The 16,873-nt window shown below is 38.9% G+C and overlaps 1 protein-coding gene across 7 annotated transcripts in view; it reads right to left on the reverse strand.

Annotated features, from left to right (window-relative positions):
* The window catches only part of PIEZO2 (piezo type mechanosensitive ion channel component 2), a 320,464-nt gene that overhangs the window by 51,493 nt on the left and 252,098 nt on the right, over positions 1-16,873 (reverse strand). For all 7 annotated transcript variants that reach the window (XM_054192479.1, XM_054192473.1, XM_054192475.1 and 4 more), the window contains 7 exons: positions 16,070-16,274; positions 15,825-15,926; positions 15,188-15,353; positions 6,502-6,745; positions 5,216-5,312; positions 3,101-3,260; positions 553-642 (listed from right to left, as the gene is read on the reverse strand). In XM_054192479.1, coding sequence (XP_054048454.1) covers positions 553-642; positions 3,101-3,260; positions 5,216-5,312; positions 6,502-6,745; positions 15,188-15,353; positions 15,825-15,926; positions 16,070-16,274 — 1,064 coding nt within the window. The remainder of the gene's footprint in view (positions 1-552; positions 643-3,100; positions 3,261-5,215; positions 5,313-6,501; positions 6,746-15,187; positions 15,354-15,824; positions 15,927-16,069; positions 16,275-16,873) is intronic.

Raw genomic sequence — 16,873 nt, forward strand, 5'->3', positions numbered from 1 at the left:
AAAATATAGCACAGATACAGATAATCTCTTAAAGAGAAGACTATACGGTCATGTTGCTATGACATTCAGGTGTGGAACAGCTTAAAGCTGATCTTCTTAACCTGTCATAATTTGATTTCTAAGGTTTAGAAGAACCTTCAGAATAAGCAGGAGGGTTCACAGGTTCTCTCTTGATTTATAGGAAACCTCTGTTTCCATTACAGTTTCAGGCTCACTGAGGAACAGCCAAGTCAGTACATTCCACTCTAACTCTTTATGTCAACCTCAAAACCTTTGGTCCTAGAAATGTAATTCTATGTTTAAATGAAAGTTTAGATTCTGCAATACATTGTCTTTTTGGAGAAGATGACTCTAAAACTACATCATATTGGAATAACTAAGATCTTTGAATGCCCAGACAGCAATTTTTGTAATTGCAAAATCATACTTCAAAACCTAATCAACATTTCTATAAAAAAAGGTGCTAGATAAATACCAACAACCAGTGAAATACATACACATCTATGTGCATGTGTGTGTATATATATATATAAAAATACATTAAATACATACTGTCTTTTCAGTTGATCCATTGATTTTTTTTCCTCTTCAATCCTTGCCTTTACAGCCTTGACAATTGTAGCCTGGAAAAGCTCAGCACCCCTACAGCAGAAATAGGGTCAGAAGACAGCAAAAAAGGAGAGAAAATATTAAATGTTTCTAAGTTTCCCTTATGTCAGCTAATCACAGAGAACTCTGTGTTCTGTTCCCTCTGTCCACAACCTCATCTGCATAAACCAGAACTAATCCAAGGCCTGAAAGAAATAATCAATTACTCCAGAATACTAATCTCTTTACAGTCAGTTATTTCAAGATCTGGGGCCAAACACTGTGATCCCTACTCAGCCTATAAATTCCTCTAGCAGCTGTTCAAGGAATTCAGTTTCCAGTCCTCAAGAACACAGAACATGGCTGGGTTCAAGACCAAGTTAGGACTTCTTGCATAGGATTCCAGGATTTGGTCTTCATAGTCATCTCAGCATTATAATCACCTTGTGCCCCTGCCTCAGCCCCCTGGAAGTTCTGAACAAAAGTCCAGCTTTATCCAGGACCATGATGAGCATAGCTTCAGCTTCACTTTTAGCCTCTGAAAAGGGGCACTACAGTGCTTTCAATCTCATGACATAAATCCTTGAGCAAGCTTCCTGTGTGCCAAAAGAATGTGGCTTCTAATTCCATTCCATTAGAAATGTAATCAATTCATTGATTTGGATGTCCCGATCACGTTTTGGCCATTCTTCATTATTCACTCATCAGCTCTGAAGACTCCCAAAGAGCCTTGAAATCTCTCTCGAAGGGTAGCAGAGATTTAAAGTATTTCTTTTGTCAGGAATTTAGTAAGAACAGCATAGTTTCAGAATTCTACTTCTAATTAATTTTTCAACATTGTTTTCTGTAAGATTAATCATTCTTCCATGTAATATGCAGGATAACCACAGCTACATTTTTTCAAAGGAATACAATCAAGACTGGCTATCGCTATTGTATCAAAGCATGGTAAAGTAAACAAAGAAGGACATGTTCTCCTTAGCAACTTGATCATTCCTAAATTCTTATGGACCACTGAAAACTGTCAATGGATCCTCATCTCTATTGTTTGAATCACAATTTAATCTTATTTAGGTGAGGTATTTGTATTTCATAATATTAACTTTAACTAGGAGAAAGGCTCAGACCATGCTGTCTGAATCCTAACCTGACCTTCTCCATTGTCCACGTAAATTCAAAGCTTGGCTTTTAGCAAGGCAAGTAGCTAACTAAAAAAATTAATTATATCACTATATTACCCTCCTTCCTGTAGTATCTTGGCATTTCCTGGTCATTAATACATTTAGCTTTACAAAGTTCCTGATACAGGCCAGAATGTCCCCACTTCTGCTGCTGGAGAACTCAAGCCTGGGTATGTTCAGTAGCTTACCAAAAGGCACAAAGCTGGAAGTAAGAACCAAACATGTTTCCTCCACCCCAGCCCAGTGCCATTTACATGAGCCTGCTCTTTCCTTCTGGATGCTAACTTTCCAATTTAGGAGGCATTTTGATACTCATGATTTTGCTTTGTGCTATTTTCACTGTGAACAAAAAAAGCTACAAAAAGGTGGTAGCCAGCAATCTGGGGCATCATCAGTGAAATTCACCCCAGAGCAAAAGTCTGAGAGAGGCAACATGGGATGGAGATGTAGGTCTTTTGGTAGTACTGCTTACAGTGGTGAATTTTACTCAGCATGGGCATCTAAACATTTCCCCTTTTAAAAGTAATCCCTGGAGGGGGAAGAACAGGAAGATAAAAATACTTCCTTTCAGGACATGCAAACCAGATTTTGCCCTCAAACACAGACAGAAATTAATATCCATATGCTTTTTGGGAAAAATAAAGCCACAACACATTTAATCCAATATTGACAAAAGTAATTCCTTGAAAATCTTACTGAAATTAAAACCAGAATTTCACTTCTGATCTGCCTTCTTAATAAAAAACAGAATGGTTGTGCTAGTGATAGCTATGAGTGGGTGCTTGTGGGAGAGTATAAGTAACAGGCCCAAAGAGGGTGATACTTCCTTGCCACACCTAGCCAGTGTTCAGTGATGTGATGCTTCCCAAGTATCTTCCTGATGGTCTTCCCAAGCCAGATGTCATAAATTTCCTGTATTTTTGATCATGTGCCATTTTTGGAGTTGTGATTTCTAAGGCCCATTGTCTTGAAAAGGCTTTGATAGCAGAGTGTTTTCTTTCCAAGGCTTAGAAACTCTGGCATTCACTCTCGTACATATTGACATTGAGAGAATGCTGCAACACACATCAACTTTCACAGATTTTAATAAGGGTTTTGAGAGCAGAAGATGGTGTTTGGTAGGAAAGATGGCTTAATTTCTATCAGATTCTCAATTATTTTGTTTTCTCATGTGAGCTTCTTCAGAGTTGAGTTTGCAATTATGAATTTAGCATGGATTGTTTAAATCAATGTTAAAGGACTGTCTTGGTACTACCTATCATAAACAAATAAGTACCATAGCCATGAGAGACTTGAGCTGTTTCGTTTAATTTTTTAAAACTTTATGTTACCTTGATGCTAGGATCTGAGAAGCTTTTATATCTGCAACCACATGCAGGAAGTAGTAACTCATGAAGACTCTTCTTTGCAGCAGCAGGAAAGCAAAACATATACTGTCCCAAATGATTCCTGCTTCTCCACTGGGCAGTTTACAATCTAGATCGTTGGTTGCTGGAAAAAGACACCATCAGCATAAGGACTGTTGTACCAAGTATTCTTTTATAATGTTTAATCAATTAAATAATCTTAGCCTTTAAAATTATTTGAATTGAGGTAATTTAATTAGATTTTTAGGAAAACTTAGGAAAACTGACATGTATTTCCATTTAAGGTACACCATATTTTCTTTTACAGCTAACTGGAAAGCTTCTAACAATATGATATACCATGAAAACTGAGAATTCATCAAAAATGCAATTTGCAAACAAATTCACCCAATCCTAATAAGTACTTGAAAACAAAAAAGGGAAAAAAGTACTTTTGTTAGCCTGAAATATTTGATTTCAGTATTTTGTAAAATGGCATGTTTCAATTTTTTTTCATTTCAAAATGACTTTTTGTCTCATTTTTCTGTTAAGAATACTATCAACATGAGAAAGAAGTGTTTTATTTTTGTCAAAATAATTTTTTAACTGCCACCACCTAATATTTTTATTTTCCCTCTCCAAAACTCAGTTCAATGTTTCTTTCCATTGCATAAGAGAAAAAATATTTGAAACCACAAAACTGCTTCCTTTGGGGTAGGAGGAGACAGGCAGAGAGGAAATCCCATTCCTCCTACCTCTAGATTTTGGCTTGGGCTATTTCTTTCTTTCTTTCCTTCTTTCTTTCTTTCTTTCTTTCTTTCTTTCTTTCTTTCTTTCTTTCTTTCTTTCTTTCTTTCTTTCTTCCTTTCTTCCTTTCTTCCTTTCTTCCTTTCTTCCTTTCTTCCTTTCTTCCTTTCTTTATTCTTTAAAAGACAATTCTCTTGGGGATATTAAAAAATTAAAACTGGGTTTTGTAGAGCTAGACTATAAACTAAATGGCCTATGCTGCCCTATCGAAGGGAGTAGAAGGACTCAAGGGACAGGCTCTGGCTCGAAGCTGGCTTTACAATCAAGCAAGCCAGTCTAACAGGTCTGGAAGGTCAAGCTCCAAGAGCTTCAAAGCCTTCTGTGCCCGTCCCCTGGGCAGTCAGAAACCTGTGTCTAAGTTTCTGTTTCTGCTCAAAAAGTTTTGCATAATACAAGAACTACCAGGCACCACTTATCTCATTAATTTGTGTCTTCATATTTCCTTTCTTTTCCCCTACTCCCCAGTTATCTATTAGGATAAGACATGAAGACAGGAATTCAGAACTTTGCTGCAGACTCACTAGGATGAAACTGTTCTTCAAATTCAGCAAAAGCCCTGAAAAAAATCAGGTGTTTTCAAACTGTCAATCCAGGGTGTCAGGACAAAGTGGAGCCAAATTAATAGCTCACTGAGAGGTGAAGTTTTTTGCTCTCCATACTTCATTCCCCCCTTCTCACCTCCATCCACATACGCTATCCACTCCATCCCTGTTACCACCACAAACATGAGAATAATTGTAAAAAAAAAATAATTAATTGCCTGAACTCACTATGCCTGCGAAAAATCAGCGCTTTTATGCTGGCTTAGCCTCTTGCCATTTCAGTGAGCTGAACTGGTTTACCCTTTGAGCAACTGAACGTAAGACCTGGCACACAGGGAGAAGCGGGAGTCAGCAGCTGGGTAAAGGTGCCCTCCCCTTGCAGTGATGGTGAGCTGACATTTGAGCTCAAGTTGTACAGTGAAACCATACCCTCAGGTGTCACATCACCTGCATAGACAGGGAAACAGTTTTAAGTGCTGGTATCACCAAATTGGTCATGTACAGCAAACGCTGGTTTAGGTTATTTGTGTGGTGGTGTTGATAGTTCTCTCAGTATATGTATCTCCTTTGGTTCTATGACCTATTTTCAATATTCTTTCTTGCTGGTCGATATGTATCAACTGAACTTGCAGGTATGATATTTTCACAAGGTGATATGTCAGGAGGGGACCCAACTTAAATATGGTAGAATATTTTGAAGGTGATTATTTACAGAAAATTGTGAAAAAAAAAAAAAAAGAGCTATACTTACGAATGCGGTAGCCTTTAACTGTACAAGCCAGGCTAAATGCCTGAATCAACCAGCAACTATTCTTAATTAATGATTCAATGTAGCCACATGCTCCTATCTGAAAAGTAAAAGAGCAGTTTCATATAACAAAACATAGCAGAAATAAGAAAAGTATTGCACCTCTTTACATTACATGAGAATATTGTGACTGCCATTGGTTGCATTATATCTCATTAGTAAAACAGAGATAGAAGCAAGACTGTCTTTACCAGTGACACACACCACTTTTAAATAGCAAGAATTTGTTCTTTGGATTATCAGTGAGACAGGATGTTATGTGAGTTTTGCTTGTGTTTTTGCAGAGAAAGTGATACGTCTGGCACGTGATGCAAAGCGACAGCTAAGCAACTTTTATAAATCACTGACTTAATCTTGCAAACATACATGGACAAGATTAACACGCGTAGCTCCACTGAATTCCCAAGCATAAAATGAAGCACATATGTAAGCATTTAGAACATTTGCAAATTCAAACCACCCATAAATCAATTTTATTTCAGTACAGTGACTTATATAAATGTAAAAAGAAAAATGTCTGCTTTTTTCAGTCCAGCACTAAAAATGTTCAAAGCTAAAAAGAAATTGCCAGGACTAAATCTAAATTTATCTTTCCAAAAGGTTTAAATTACTGGCTTGTCTCAATCACCTATCAGTGCCACTGCAACAATCTGAAGAGTTAACTAATGTAAGAAAACCTTTAATATTTTGCAGAAGGATTTGACATTTATTTATCAAATATATCTGTTTTCACCTGAATTTCACGTTAGTTCTAAAGGAAACGGGAATGCAGTTTGTAATTTTGTAATCAACTTCACTAATTACGTGACATCACATGACTACTGCATGAAAATGGCTTGAAAATTCTAGTTTTAAATAAAAGGTTTAATATTTATCTATGGTATGACTAATCTTGCACTTCTTACTCATTTCTCACTCCACTGTGATTTTCACTAGACTTCTATGGAGAGACTTTACGAGGCAAAGAAACCAGAACCTGGCCCTTTGAAAATAGCTTGTGAGCTTTCACAGAGCCCAACTGAATACAAGGGTGCACATTTTCCTATAATGTATATGCATTACCATTCCCTGGATATGCACTTGCAGTTTCTGAATTAAAATGGAGCCTGCTTTGTGCTTGCAGAAGGCTGTGGTCCTGAAAAAGGATTTTTAATGACCACTCAATGCACTGTGCACACTTCCAATGAAACCAAAGTGCCGACGGCAGAGGAGAGGCAGCAGCTGCTTACCGAGAGGATGTTCTTCATTGTGATCACAAAGACGTTGTAGGCAATCAGCCAGTCCCAGTAACGCAGAATGCTCCTGATGGGCTTCAGCAACAGATCTCCACCAAAGAGAAGGAAATAAAAGCAGGCTACCAAGTAGCCCATGCAGAATATGCTGATCCTCGTGGTTCCCGTTATGAAGATTATAGTAAGCACAAACCAGAAGAGGTAACTAAATATTATCACCTTATACATGTCTAAGTAGGACCTGGAAGTAAAAGAAGGAGAAAAAGTTACCATTTTCTGAGGGCAGTGCTACCTTTCCTCTACCTGTGCTACTGTATGACACTTGTGCCTAAGGTCTGCTCAGCATTCTCATCCCACTCCAGCATTCGGGCACCTGCTGAAGACTAACACCAAGGTCAGTGGGTCTAGCTCATTCATACACTCAGTTCTAGCTCATTCATGTGCGTAAGCACCTTGCTACACCCAGTCAAAGCACTTTGCATCATGCAGGATCAAGCCTTGTATCATGAACAGGGGGAAAACATGTTCTCACCAAACTTTGTGACAGAGTGATATTATCTGGCAATGCTACATAATGCAATTTAAAAGCTATCTGAGATCAACTTTTAAGAAGTCTCAGCAATACTATATCAAATTTATCTTCAAAGGCCAGCTACAGTACTCCACTGCAAACAATTTTGTATTTATTGATGACTACTAGGGAATTCAGTCTGGTTAAAAGCCTAGTTTTCAGAGACAGCTGCTAAAAATATCCGTCTCCAATGGAGATCAACTGTAAAAGTTTTGAGGGATAAAAGGTTTCTACAGAACATAAATGTGATAGAATTTACTGAAACGTTTGCCAGGAAGCTACAAGACAGAGCTATCTGAAATCAGCCTGGCCCACAGTGGGAAAGAGTGAGAAACAATTTGGTATTTTCAGATTCCTTAAAATCTTGACTTAATATTGACCCAGTGAGTTTTCAAATAAGAATATCTGCCAAAGGTAATACTGAATACTACATATAGCTAAACAGTGCAAAACCAACTAATTCTTAGTTTCCCCCCATTTAGTGTTTGGATTCCAGATGTAACTGTGTTTTCAGGGTCTGTTCACCCAGGCTACATTTGAAACTACGTTTGTCAGGAAACCAGGCAGGGAGACAGCACTATAGGACTACACATATACCTAAGCCAAACCATGTAAGGAGTAAATGAACTAAATGCACTGTATGAAGCCACATAAAAAGGCCCCTGCTGCTTGATGTTCTCAGGCTCAGAACTTTCTAGGAGTATGTATTTATAGTCCTACATTTATAGGCCTGTATTATACGTTTCACTTGCCGAAGCCAACCAGAGAGGCATTTAGCAAAAGGTAACGAGAAAGCCCCTTCACGTTTATTTCCCACAAACATTTAAGAAATTTATGGACTACTGCCTGTGAAATCTAAAAATGTCATGACTTGAGAGATGCTACTGGGTTTGGGGAGATAAAACGTTAACAAAGAATCTACACACTGGAAAACTAAAGAAGCGGAAGACATCAGTTGAACAGGTCTTCACTAACTTAATATAAACTGGAAATGGTGCTCTCACTGCTTCTCCAGAAAAAAACCGACCACAATATTTGGTGTTTCTTTAATAATACCTATTGATGTGCAGGATGGCTAGGAAGAGGTCACCTTCCTGACACTGCTCTAACAACTGCGACATTTCAAAAATCTTGTCCTCTGCTACCAACAAAATGCATCAGCATCTTTTGTGAAAAGTCCAAAATGGAACTGAATTGATCAAACGAACAAGAATTATCTTAATACTCTTCAATAAAAGTGGGCTCTGACTCTTAGAGACAACTGGGGCTGGCTGGATCCAAACTTTACAACATATACACATGGTTGAGTTGCAGTCCAACAGCCGATATCACTCTCAGATTAAAAAATCCAGAAATTAGAGAGAATATGAAAAGGAAAACAATAATTTACCTATTTTTTCACTATAATGTTAACAATTAGCTACATTTAAGCAGTCATTTAAAACAGTAAATACAGTCATTCTTCTCATTTTCAAAATATACATTAAATATAATAGCATTGGACATCTCTAACCCAAATGAACAGCAATACAGGATGTGAAGAAAAGCATCTCAAAAGGCAGGAGGCAATACAACTGTGTCAAGTAACAAATGATGTAGTTCTTAAAGATGGAAATATGGAATTACAAGCAAGCCCAACCATAAAAATGGCTCTCAAGACTTCATCTTGGAGTGGACACCTTACAAAATGGTGTTTGAACAAGTTACCCAGGGCACACCTAACCAATGAATAGCATCAACCATCCCAGGTACCTCTGTGCTGGCCTAAGAACAATGCCATGTTGAACACAATGGACAGAACTACACTCGAGTAGTCTCAGGTAGATAAAAATATTCCTGAAATCACACTTCTTTTAGTTGCAATATGCCAAATCTCCTTGTCTGTTACAGTGTGGGGTCACACATCCCTCTAATTTTCATTAATTGTTCAGAATGATATAGGTAGGTCAAGTGCTGTAATAGCACGAAAAAAGACATGTCTTGGCAGGGGAGTTCTCAAAATACCGCCTCTCAAATCACTTGACATATTCTCAGATGCAAATCTTAAAATTCTGCCCCAAACCCCAGAAAATTAGGAACTGAGGAGGTCCTTGCTCTGGAGATTATAATGCAACAGTGGGAAGCTGAAGCACAAAGCCACCCCAACAGCTAAAAATGCCCTACAGAAACCCAGAAGGTCAGCAAGGGTGCTTACCCTCTGTTGGAAAACTTCTTCAAACAGACAGTAGAAAATGCTTAGTCTTGGATAGCATATACCATAATTTTATGCTTTCACTGCAGACCACACAGATCATTAGTTTAATGCCATGTAAACCTTCCAAACCTCATCTTCTAAGTGGTCTTTAAATCTACATCCAGTCACAGAGAGGAGAGGCCACCCTCAGGATGCGGTATTTGACAATACACCTAGGAAATCTGAGCAGCTGCTTCCAAAGGGGGACAGTCCCACTCCCCTTCATCCCTTCAGCTCTGTGTTCCAGCCCCTTCTTTTGGCTTTGGCTCTTTGAATTGGTTTCAAGAAGCAAATTTTCAAAAGCCTATTTATTTTGGGGGGAGGAGAGAAGGAAGGGATACTTTTCTGACCATTCAGCCTATGAACCAACCCACTGCTGGTGTGATGAATGCAAAGGTGGGAGTGTGGAGCTGGGGGCCAGGAATACAGCCACACATCTGAGGAAGATTAGCCACTACAACAGTGTACCAAGAGCATCAAACTATGGCTTTTTGTAGCATGATAAACTCTGAATGAGAAATTACACAGAAGAAACCTGAAAGATGAATGAAAAATAAAAAATGTTGATTTGCCAACTGTGTCATTAGCAGAACCCACTGATACTTTGGATAATATTTTGGAAAAATTTACCATATCACTTTGTTCAAAACCAAGGAAGATAAAGTCTGAAGTTCATTCCACCCATCCATCAAAGCTATTCTAACCTCAGATGTCTCTCCATATCAAATTATCTGCTTTTCTTTACTAAAGCTTTATTAGTCTTATAAGCATTGCTTCAATATTTCATTTCCATGGGAATTAATTTTTAACTGTAATACAATCGAGCCTGTTGCAAAAAGATTGCCCTAGGTGTAGATGTTTTCCCGGCATGCTAAATGATGTGTATGGCTGCGGCCTGTCTAGTGTCCAGCCCTCTGTTTGCAAGCACCGAGAGGCGCTGATGCTGCAGTGAATAACCCCTTTGAGGAAAAGTGTTTGTCCTCAGTCAGCACTTTGAAGTTCAGGGAAAGAACACACTTCTGCTTACACAGTGGAGAGTGCCTATTGTGCTGTTGCACTTACCAATACAACTCAACGCTTCTTCATGCTGGAGGACCTGCTGTTATGTCGCTTCATTGCCTTCCCTTATCAACCACCTGTTTTGCTTTGAGTGTGGCTACCCACCTCCACAAAACCCGAAAGCTCTTCCCACAGCCCTCTTCTGATGACTACCCTCTCCTCTAGGTGTATTATCCCTATACATACCTCTTCCTTTCCCCCTCTTCCCTATCTCCTATTCCTTACATTCTTAGCAGCCTGTGTGACCCTGCATCACAATTCATTTCCCCTTCTAAACCCAACATTGCTAATTTCTCACCGAGTCTCCATCCCCAAAGCCTTTCCCTGTAGCTCTATTTATTTCAGCCTTCAGAAGGCAGCTTCACTGATTTTTCCCTTTGCCAATAGCAGCATCGAACCTTCTGAAAATTAGCTCACTTATTTCAATAGACCTCTTCAAATTTAGTGTAGAAGATTCTCTGGGTCTTAGTCCCTACTATCTTTGTCAAGTCGTCTGTAGGACTGATACTGTCTCACTATCTTACCAGTAAGGTCTTTCCTTCATGCTTCCATCTGCTTTAAAAAATCCCAAATCCATAACTGTGTCATTTGTTGAGGCTCGTTTTATTAGCAACAAAATGTTTATCTGCTTTATACAACAAATATGATAGGAAGCATGTAATGATGATTTGCAGATCCTCTCTCACAAACCTAAGTTAGAAGTGTAGTTCCAAGAAAGGCATTACAGCTGCCTTTGAGAGACTTCACCTGACTCACCTGGTGGTGGTTCCCAGGGTGCAGGTATTAAAGGGGATAGTTCAATGACTGGCTCTTAAGAGGAAAAAAGTAGATTAAAATCCCAGATTTTTTTCCCTTTCAACATCAAGGAGAACATCTGAAAACTGCTTGGGAACTGAAACAAGGATTTTCCAGCACTAGAGACTGTGGGAAAGGATTATCCTCAGTGAAGTCACTTTAAATCCTGTTTCATTTTAAAAGCTCCTACTTCTGTTCTTCATTTTTATTTCTGTTTTAAAGGCCTTTGGTTGTGCTCTCCCTTGGGGTCAAGCACATGTCCCCTGAGAAATCTGGGGGTGGAAAGACAAGAAAATTTCAGGAAATCTCTTCCTTAGACTGTATTTATCATTGTTGAGCTCAAGTATTTCTCCAGAGAGAAGAAAATTAAGCATTTGGAAATATGCTCTTTTTCTGCCACTGTTCATACTGCAGTTAAAAGCTTTTTATCCATGCCTACTAGAACACTGACCAACTGGCATCTTCTCAAGGGAAGAGACGTATCAGAAAGGGTGATTCAGTCCACAATGGCTACATCTTTTACATGGCAGTAAATGCACATCGGGCTTCTCAGAAAACACATGAATACTAGGCACTAATTTTTTTTATGCTTTGTAATTTATTCATAACCAGGTTGTCTTCACTTATTTATTTGGTTCTTTCTGACTGACTTATGGAGAAGTTTTTCATTTTTCATTTCACTTGCTTGGATAAGCTTTGAAGCAACTTCTTGTCCATGTTACTAAATATTTAGACCATTCTGAAACTTCTGTGGCAAAGTGCAAGAAATGTTTTTAGACAAAGTCCTTTCAGTTCCAAATTGTCCTGGATGGAGGCCAGATACATACATTTTCTTCTGAGGTATATCTTCGGTGAATTCTCCAGAGATTGAGAGTCCTTCTTTTTAAAGATTTATAATCCCTAATAAAAAATTCAGTCACTCTAAGAGACTGTCCAGCCATTCTCTGGAGCTTCTTTGAAGCAAATTAGGCATTTAAGATTGCATATACACAGTGCAACCTCTCAAAAATAACATCATCTAAAGCCTGGGAAAATCTGCATCATAGTGAAAGCACTGAAGGGCTCAAAGAAAGGAAAGATACCATCAACAACACAAGATATATTACGCAACTCATACTAAAGAAAGGTCTGTTTATACCTACATACACTGTTCTACAAGTACATTACAGATTCAGGAAGCTAACAGGACAAATAAAAAAAAAGTTACAGCTTACCTGCCCGAGCCTCTACAAGAAAGGATATCATAAACAGGAATTTCCTCTGTTCCTGAAATTAATGGGTTTTCTATTCATTTGATGGATTTTTCAAACTAAAATGTCCCTGTTCTGCTTCTTTCTCTGCCTTGTTCTTTTCATTCTACTTCTTATTCACACAACATAAAACTATCACATGAAACAGTCGCACAGATTTCCGTATTTAGCTGGAACAAGTATAAAGTGAACCCAGTTTATTTGTTCAGCTCACCACTACTAACGGGATTCTTTGATTTTCTGTTTGTTTGTACTCTCCACAGGCTTCTTACTGCTTAATACAAGTTGCAAACTCCCAATTAAACGGTTGCATATCATTAATCATCTATACACAGGCCTATTTTGTCAGCACATGCCAAGCAATATGTTTAAATGGATGTGATGCCACCAATGACTTCAAGCTGATCCATACCATGCATACAAATCAAAACACAGAACTCAACCCAAAGGATTGTGGAGAGGCAGCAGGCCAGTTCAGCTTGGACTTTACTTTCCATTATAAACTTGACTCTGATTCCCATCCAAAATCTTCAAAGAATATCCACTGTGCTTCAAACTTTTCATGCTTGGCCATTTGGGAATATCTTCTACAGAAAACCAGAAATACCTATCAGATACAAGGGAACTGGTATCTGATAGGTGCCAAAGGGGCTGTTTAAAAAGCAGTGATTTTTTTGCCTCTTTCGCCCTTCTGAAGATGGCCTTAAAACACATTCTCATCATTAGTGATTTTTTTCACAATGTTTTTTTTTTTTCTGGATTAGGGAGGGAAAATTTGATCTTTTCTTTCTGCCAGCAACTGTGTCACCAGTGATGGTCTTTGTCAGTGTGCCTGATGCAACTGCTGTCTTAGGTTTTGCTAAGATGGACAACACCTCAGTGGCGAGAAAAAAACTCAGGCAATCCTCCCCTACAACCAAATGTCTTTTGGAAAGCATCCCCACTTGATGGAGCATTTTGAACAGAGATTATGACTTCTCTCTTTCTGCTTATGTTACTGGGTCCACAGTGTAGACTGGAAATACTCAAGGACGAGAACTCTTCACCGCAGAAGTGACTATAAATCTCTGGACAAATGAGTCAATTGAATGTGTTTCAATGGTCTCCTCTTCAAAGCTATTTCAAGACACATTTGGCCACCACTTCTAACAGAAACAGTAGGATCAGCTTAAAGATCTTGAGAAGGGCTTCTGGTGATAGCACTTCTCTGGTAAAATAAATAAAGGTCTATTAGCAAAAGGGAGATTTTGCTAGACATTAGTTCATTTTTTTAAATTCCTTTCACATTCAGACATCTGTTGGTAACATGCATTCAAAAAACAAACACCTAGTCTGACAAAACACAATAGCTAAGAAATCTTACTCTTCACACCTATTCTTGTAAAACTGCATCAAACTTTCAGAGACAATTTCAATTAAGAGTATGCCCAGCACAAACCAGAAGAGCTGAGCTAATCCATGTTTGCTGAAATGATCACAGAGGAATGGCTCCATTGTTTCACTATCATCCAGAACAGACTGCCTCAGGGTCTGCCTCCTTTTTATAATATTCACCTTCTTGAACAACCTTACATGCAATATTGAGAAACAGCAAGACACACCACTTGTCCTCCCAAGACACTTTTAAGGTTCTTATGCCTAGATGAAATAGCACAAAGGACAGTCTCTTATATTAGAGTATTATTTTGACTGTACTTAGACAACAACTCAGCAGGACATGACTGATGAGTTTGTGGGATTAAACATGTACATGGGCAAGTTCAGACTACAATGGATTCTTGCTAACATGCTTGTGTTTTGGGGGAAGCCACTCAGGTGCTCAAGTCCACTGTAAACACTGCCCTACAGAGCATTCATGGAGGGAATACACGCTTTCAGGCAAATTTCATAGAATCATAGACTGATTTGGGTTAGAAGGGACCTTAACATCCAGTTCCAAACCCACTGCCATGGTCAGGGACACCTCCCACTAGACCAGGCTGCCCAAAGCCCCATCCAGCCTGGCCTTTAACACTTCCAGGGATGGGGCATCCACAACTTCCCTGGACAACCTGTTCCAGTGTCTCAGCACCCTCAGAATGAAGAATTTCTTCCTAATATCTAATCTAAATCTTCCCTCTTTCAGTTTAAAACCATCACCCCTTGTCCTATTGCTACATGCCCTTGTAAAAAGTTCCTCTCCAGCTTTCTTATAGGCCCCCTTTATGTACTGGAAGGCCACAAGGTTTCCAGGGAGCCTTCTCTTCTCCAGGCTGAATAACCCCAACTCTCTCAGCCTGTCCTCATAGCACAGGTGCTCCAGCCCTCTGATCATCTTCATGGCCATCCTCTGGACCTGCTCCAATAGATCCATGTCCTTCTTATGTTGCGGGCCCAGAGCTGGATGCAGTACTCCAGATGGGGTCTCACCAGAGCGGAGTAGAGGGGCAGAATCACCTCCCTTGACCTGCTGGCCACGCTTCTATTGATGCAACCCAGGATATGGAGGTATCATTTATCATTGAACATCCCTCTGGGGAGAACTTAAAACAATCATCAGAGTTAGGAAGACTTGTTTTTCATCTGCCCTTTTCTGAACCAGAAGCTGACTACTCAGAAGCTAACTGTCTGCTGTCTCATACAGCAGTGAAAAGTATATTACAAGATGGGAACATACATGAATATTTGAATATGAATTCCAAGTAAAATTGGAAGCTGTGAGAGTTACTTTCACACTAGAAAACTTTACAAAAACGAAGCACTGTGTTTTCCAAGTGTTTAAGATTCCGTTCTTACCGGCAGTGAATGAAGTCAGGAACAGGATTATGCTGGCTAAAAGATGCTGCATCAAGATTCATGCAAATTTCCACATTATCTCCAGCCATGATTCGTACCGCAGCTTTATTTTCATCCTCAAATGTCTGCCTTTGTAAGGATGCACACAGCAGCAACATGAAATCATCTAGGAGAAAGCAGTGGTTGGAAGGAAAAATTCAGTCACTAACTTAGGTGTACGAAGTGGCGATGATATATTATAATGTAGTTACCAGACTGTTTTCCCACACTTTGAACCTCCAAGACTGTGCTATTTTCAACACATTTAACACCAGTTTGAAGTTCATTAATGTATTTTCTTTTTTTTACCTGTCATCTTCTATGATTTTTATTGAGAAATAAATTAGAAGAGGGGAAATAATTCATACTTTTTGATGCCGCTTCACTAAACATGGAATCCAGAAAAACACAGATGGAGAAATTACTAATTATTTGAATTTTTCTGCTACATACAAAGCCACACTTAGTATTCAATCTCCCACAGAATATGTCAGCTTGCTACTGAAGAGTAAATAAAAGACTGGCTTCAAATTTCACTGTACAGATGTTTTAAGCAAACACGCGTAAAAAATTCACAACTATGTGCTAAAATACTTACAGACAAGGAAGACAGGGTTTGGTCTCACAATGAAGTCTGGAAAGTATAACCACTTTATGATGTTGGAGTTGAAGTTGGCATTACCACTTCTCCATGGATAGTCTGTATGACAGAAGCATGCAAAAATGCAATCAGTACTTTATAACAATTACTTCATCCTTTTCTTCTGAATACTTATCAATTTTCCAGCACTCTTCTGTAAAAGCAAGCAGCAGTAATTGTCCATAAAGGCTAAGCGTCCTTACCTTTACAAGGAGCAGGTGGGATGCCAATGCAAAGGAAGTACTGGAATGTAATGATGCATGCCAGAAAACAGCAGTATTTTGGCCAGATCTCTGCAATAGCTTTTCTTCTACGTCGATACAATACAGCAATCAGCCAGAAGGCATGAATCATGGCATAAAAATCCATTCGTTGGCCGATTACATTCACTGATAGAAGAAAACAGGTCTGGAAAAGAAGTAAGGAACCATAAGAACAATTGCAACCTGACGGTTAGTCAATGCAACAATGATAAACTATTCTGGATACTGACAGAATGCTTAGACACGTGCTGGGGCTGACTGCAGAAACCCTGTGCAAACCAACATGCTAAAACAGTTCATATCACTCCAACAGCAAACTTCCCCACCCCACCAACCCAAATTTTCAATACTCTTCTATGAGTGTCAGCTACATGAATACAGCACTAAAGCAGGTTTCCATTATGTGATATCTAAAGATACAGAATGGAAAGAGTGTCATCACAGTAGCGATATGTGAAATGTTTAATTGTTGCCAAGCAAAGCACATATTACACAGCCATATATTTTGATAGCACTTACAGATGCAAAAAAGAAGAGGAACCGTTAAGAATAACAACAACAAAAATGTATCCTCATGCGGGAACCAGACGAAAAGGGATTTAGACCATATAACTTTTATTGGCTATAGACAAATCCAGTCAATTGCTCTAAGGTGGATTTAGTTCTCCATTCTTCTAAAGGCTCTGCATCCCAGAGCATCTGTGTTCTCCGGCTCCACTTAAAGTAGTCCCTTCACTCAGTGCC

The sequence above is a fragment of the Rissa tridactyla genome, chromosome 2 (genome assembly GCF_028500815.1).
Source record: "Rissa tridactyla isolate bRisTri1 chromosome 2, bRisTri1.patW.cur.20221130, whole genome shotgun sequence".
NCBI classification, from domain to species: Eukaryota; Metazoa; Chordata; class Aves; order Charadriiformes; family Laridae; genus Rissa; species Rissa tridactyla.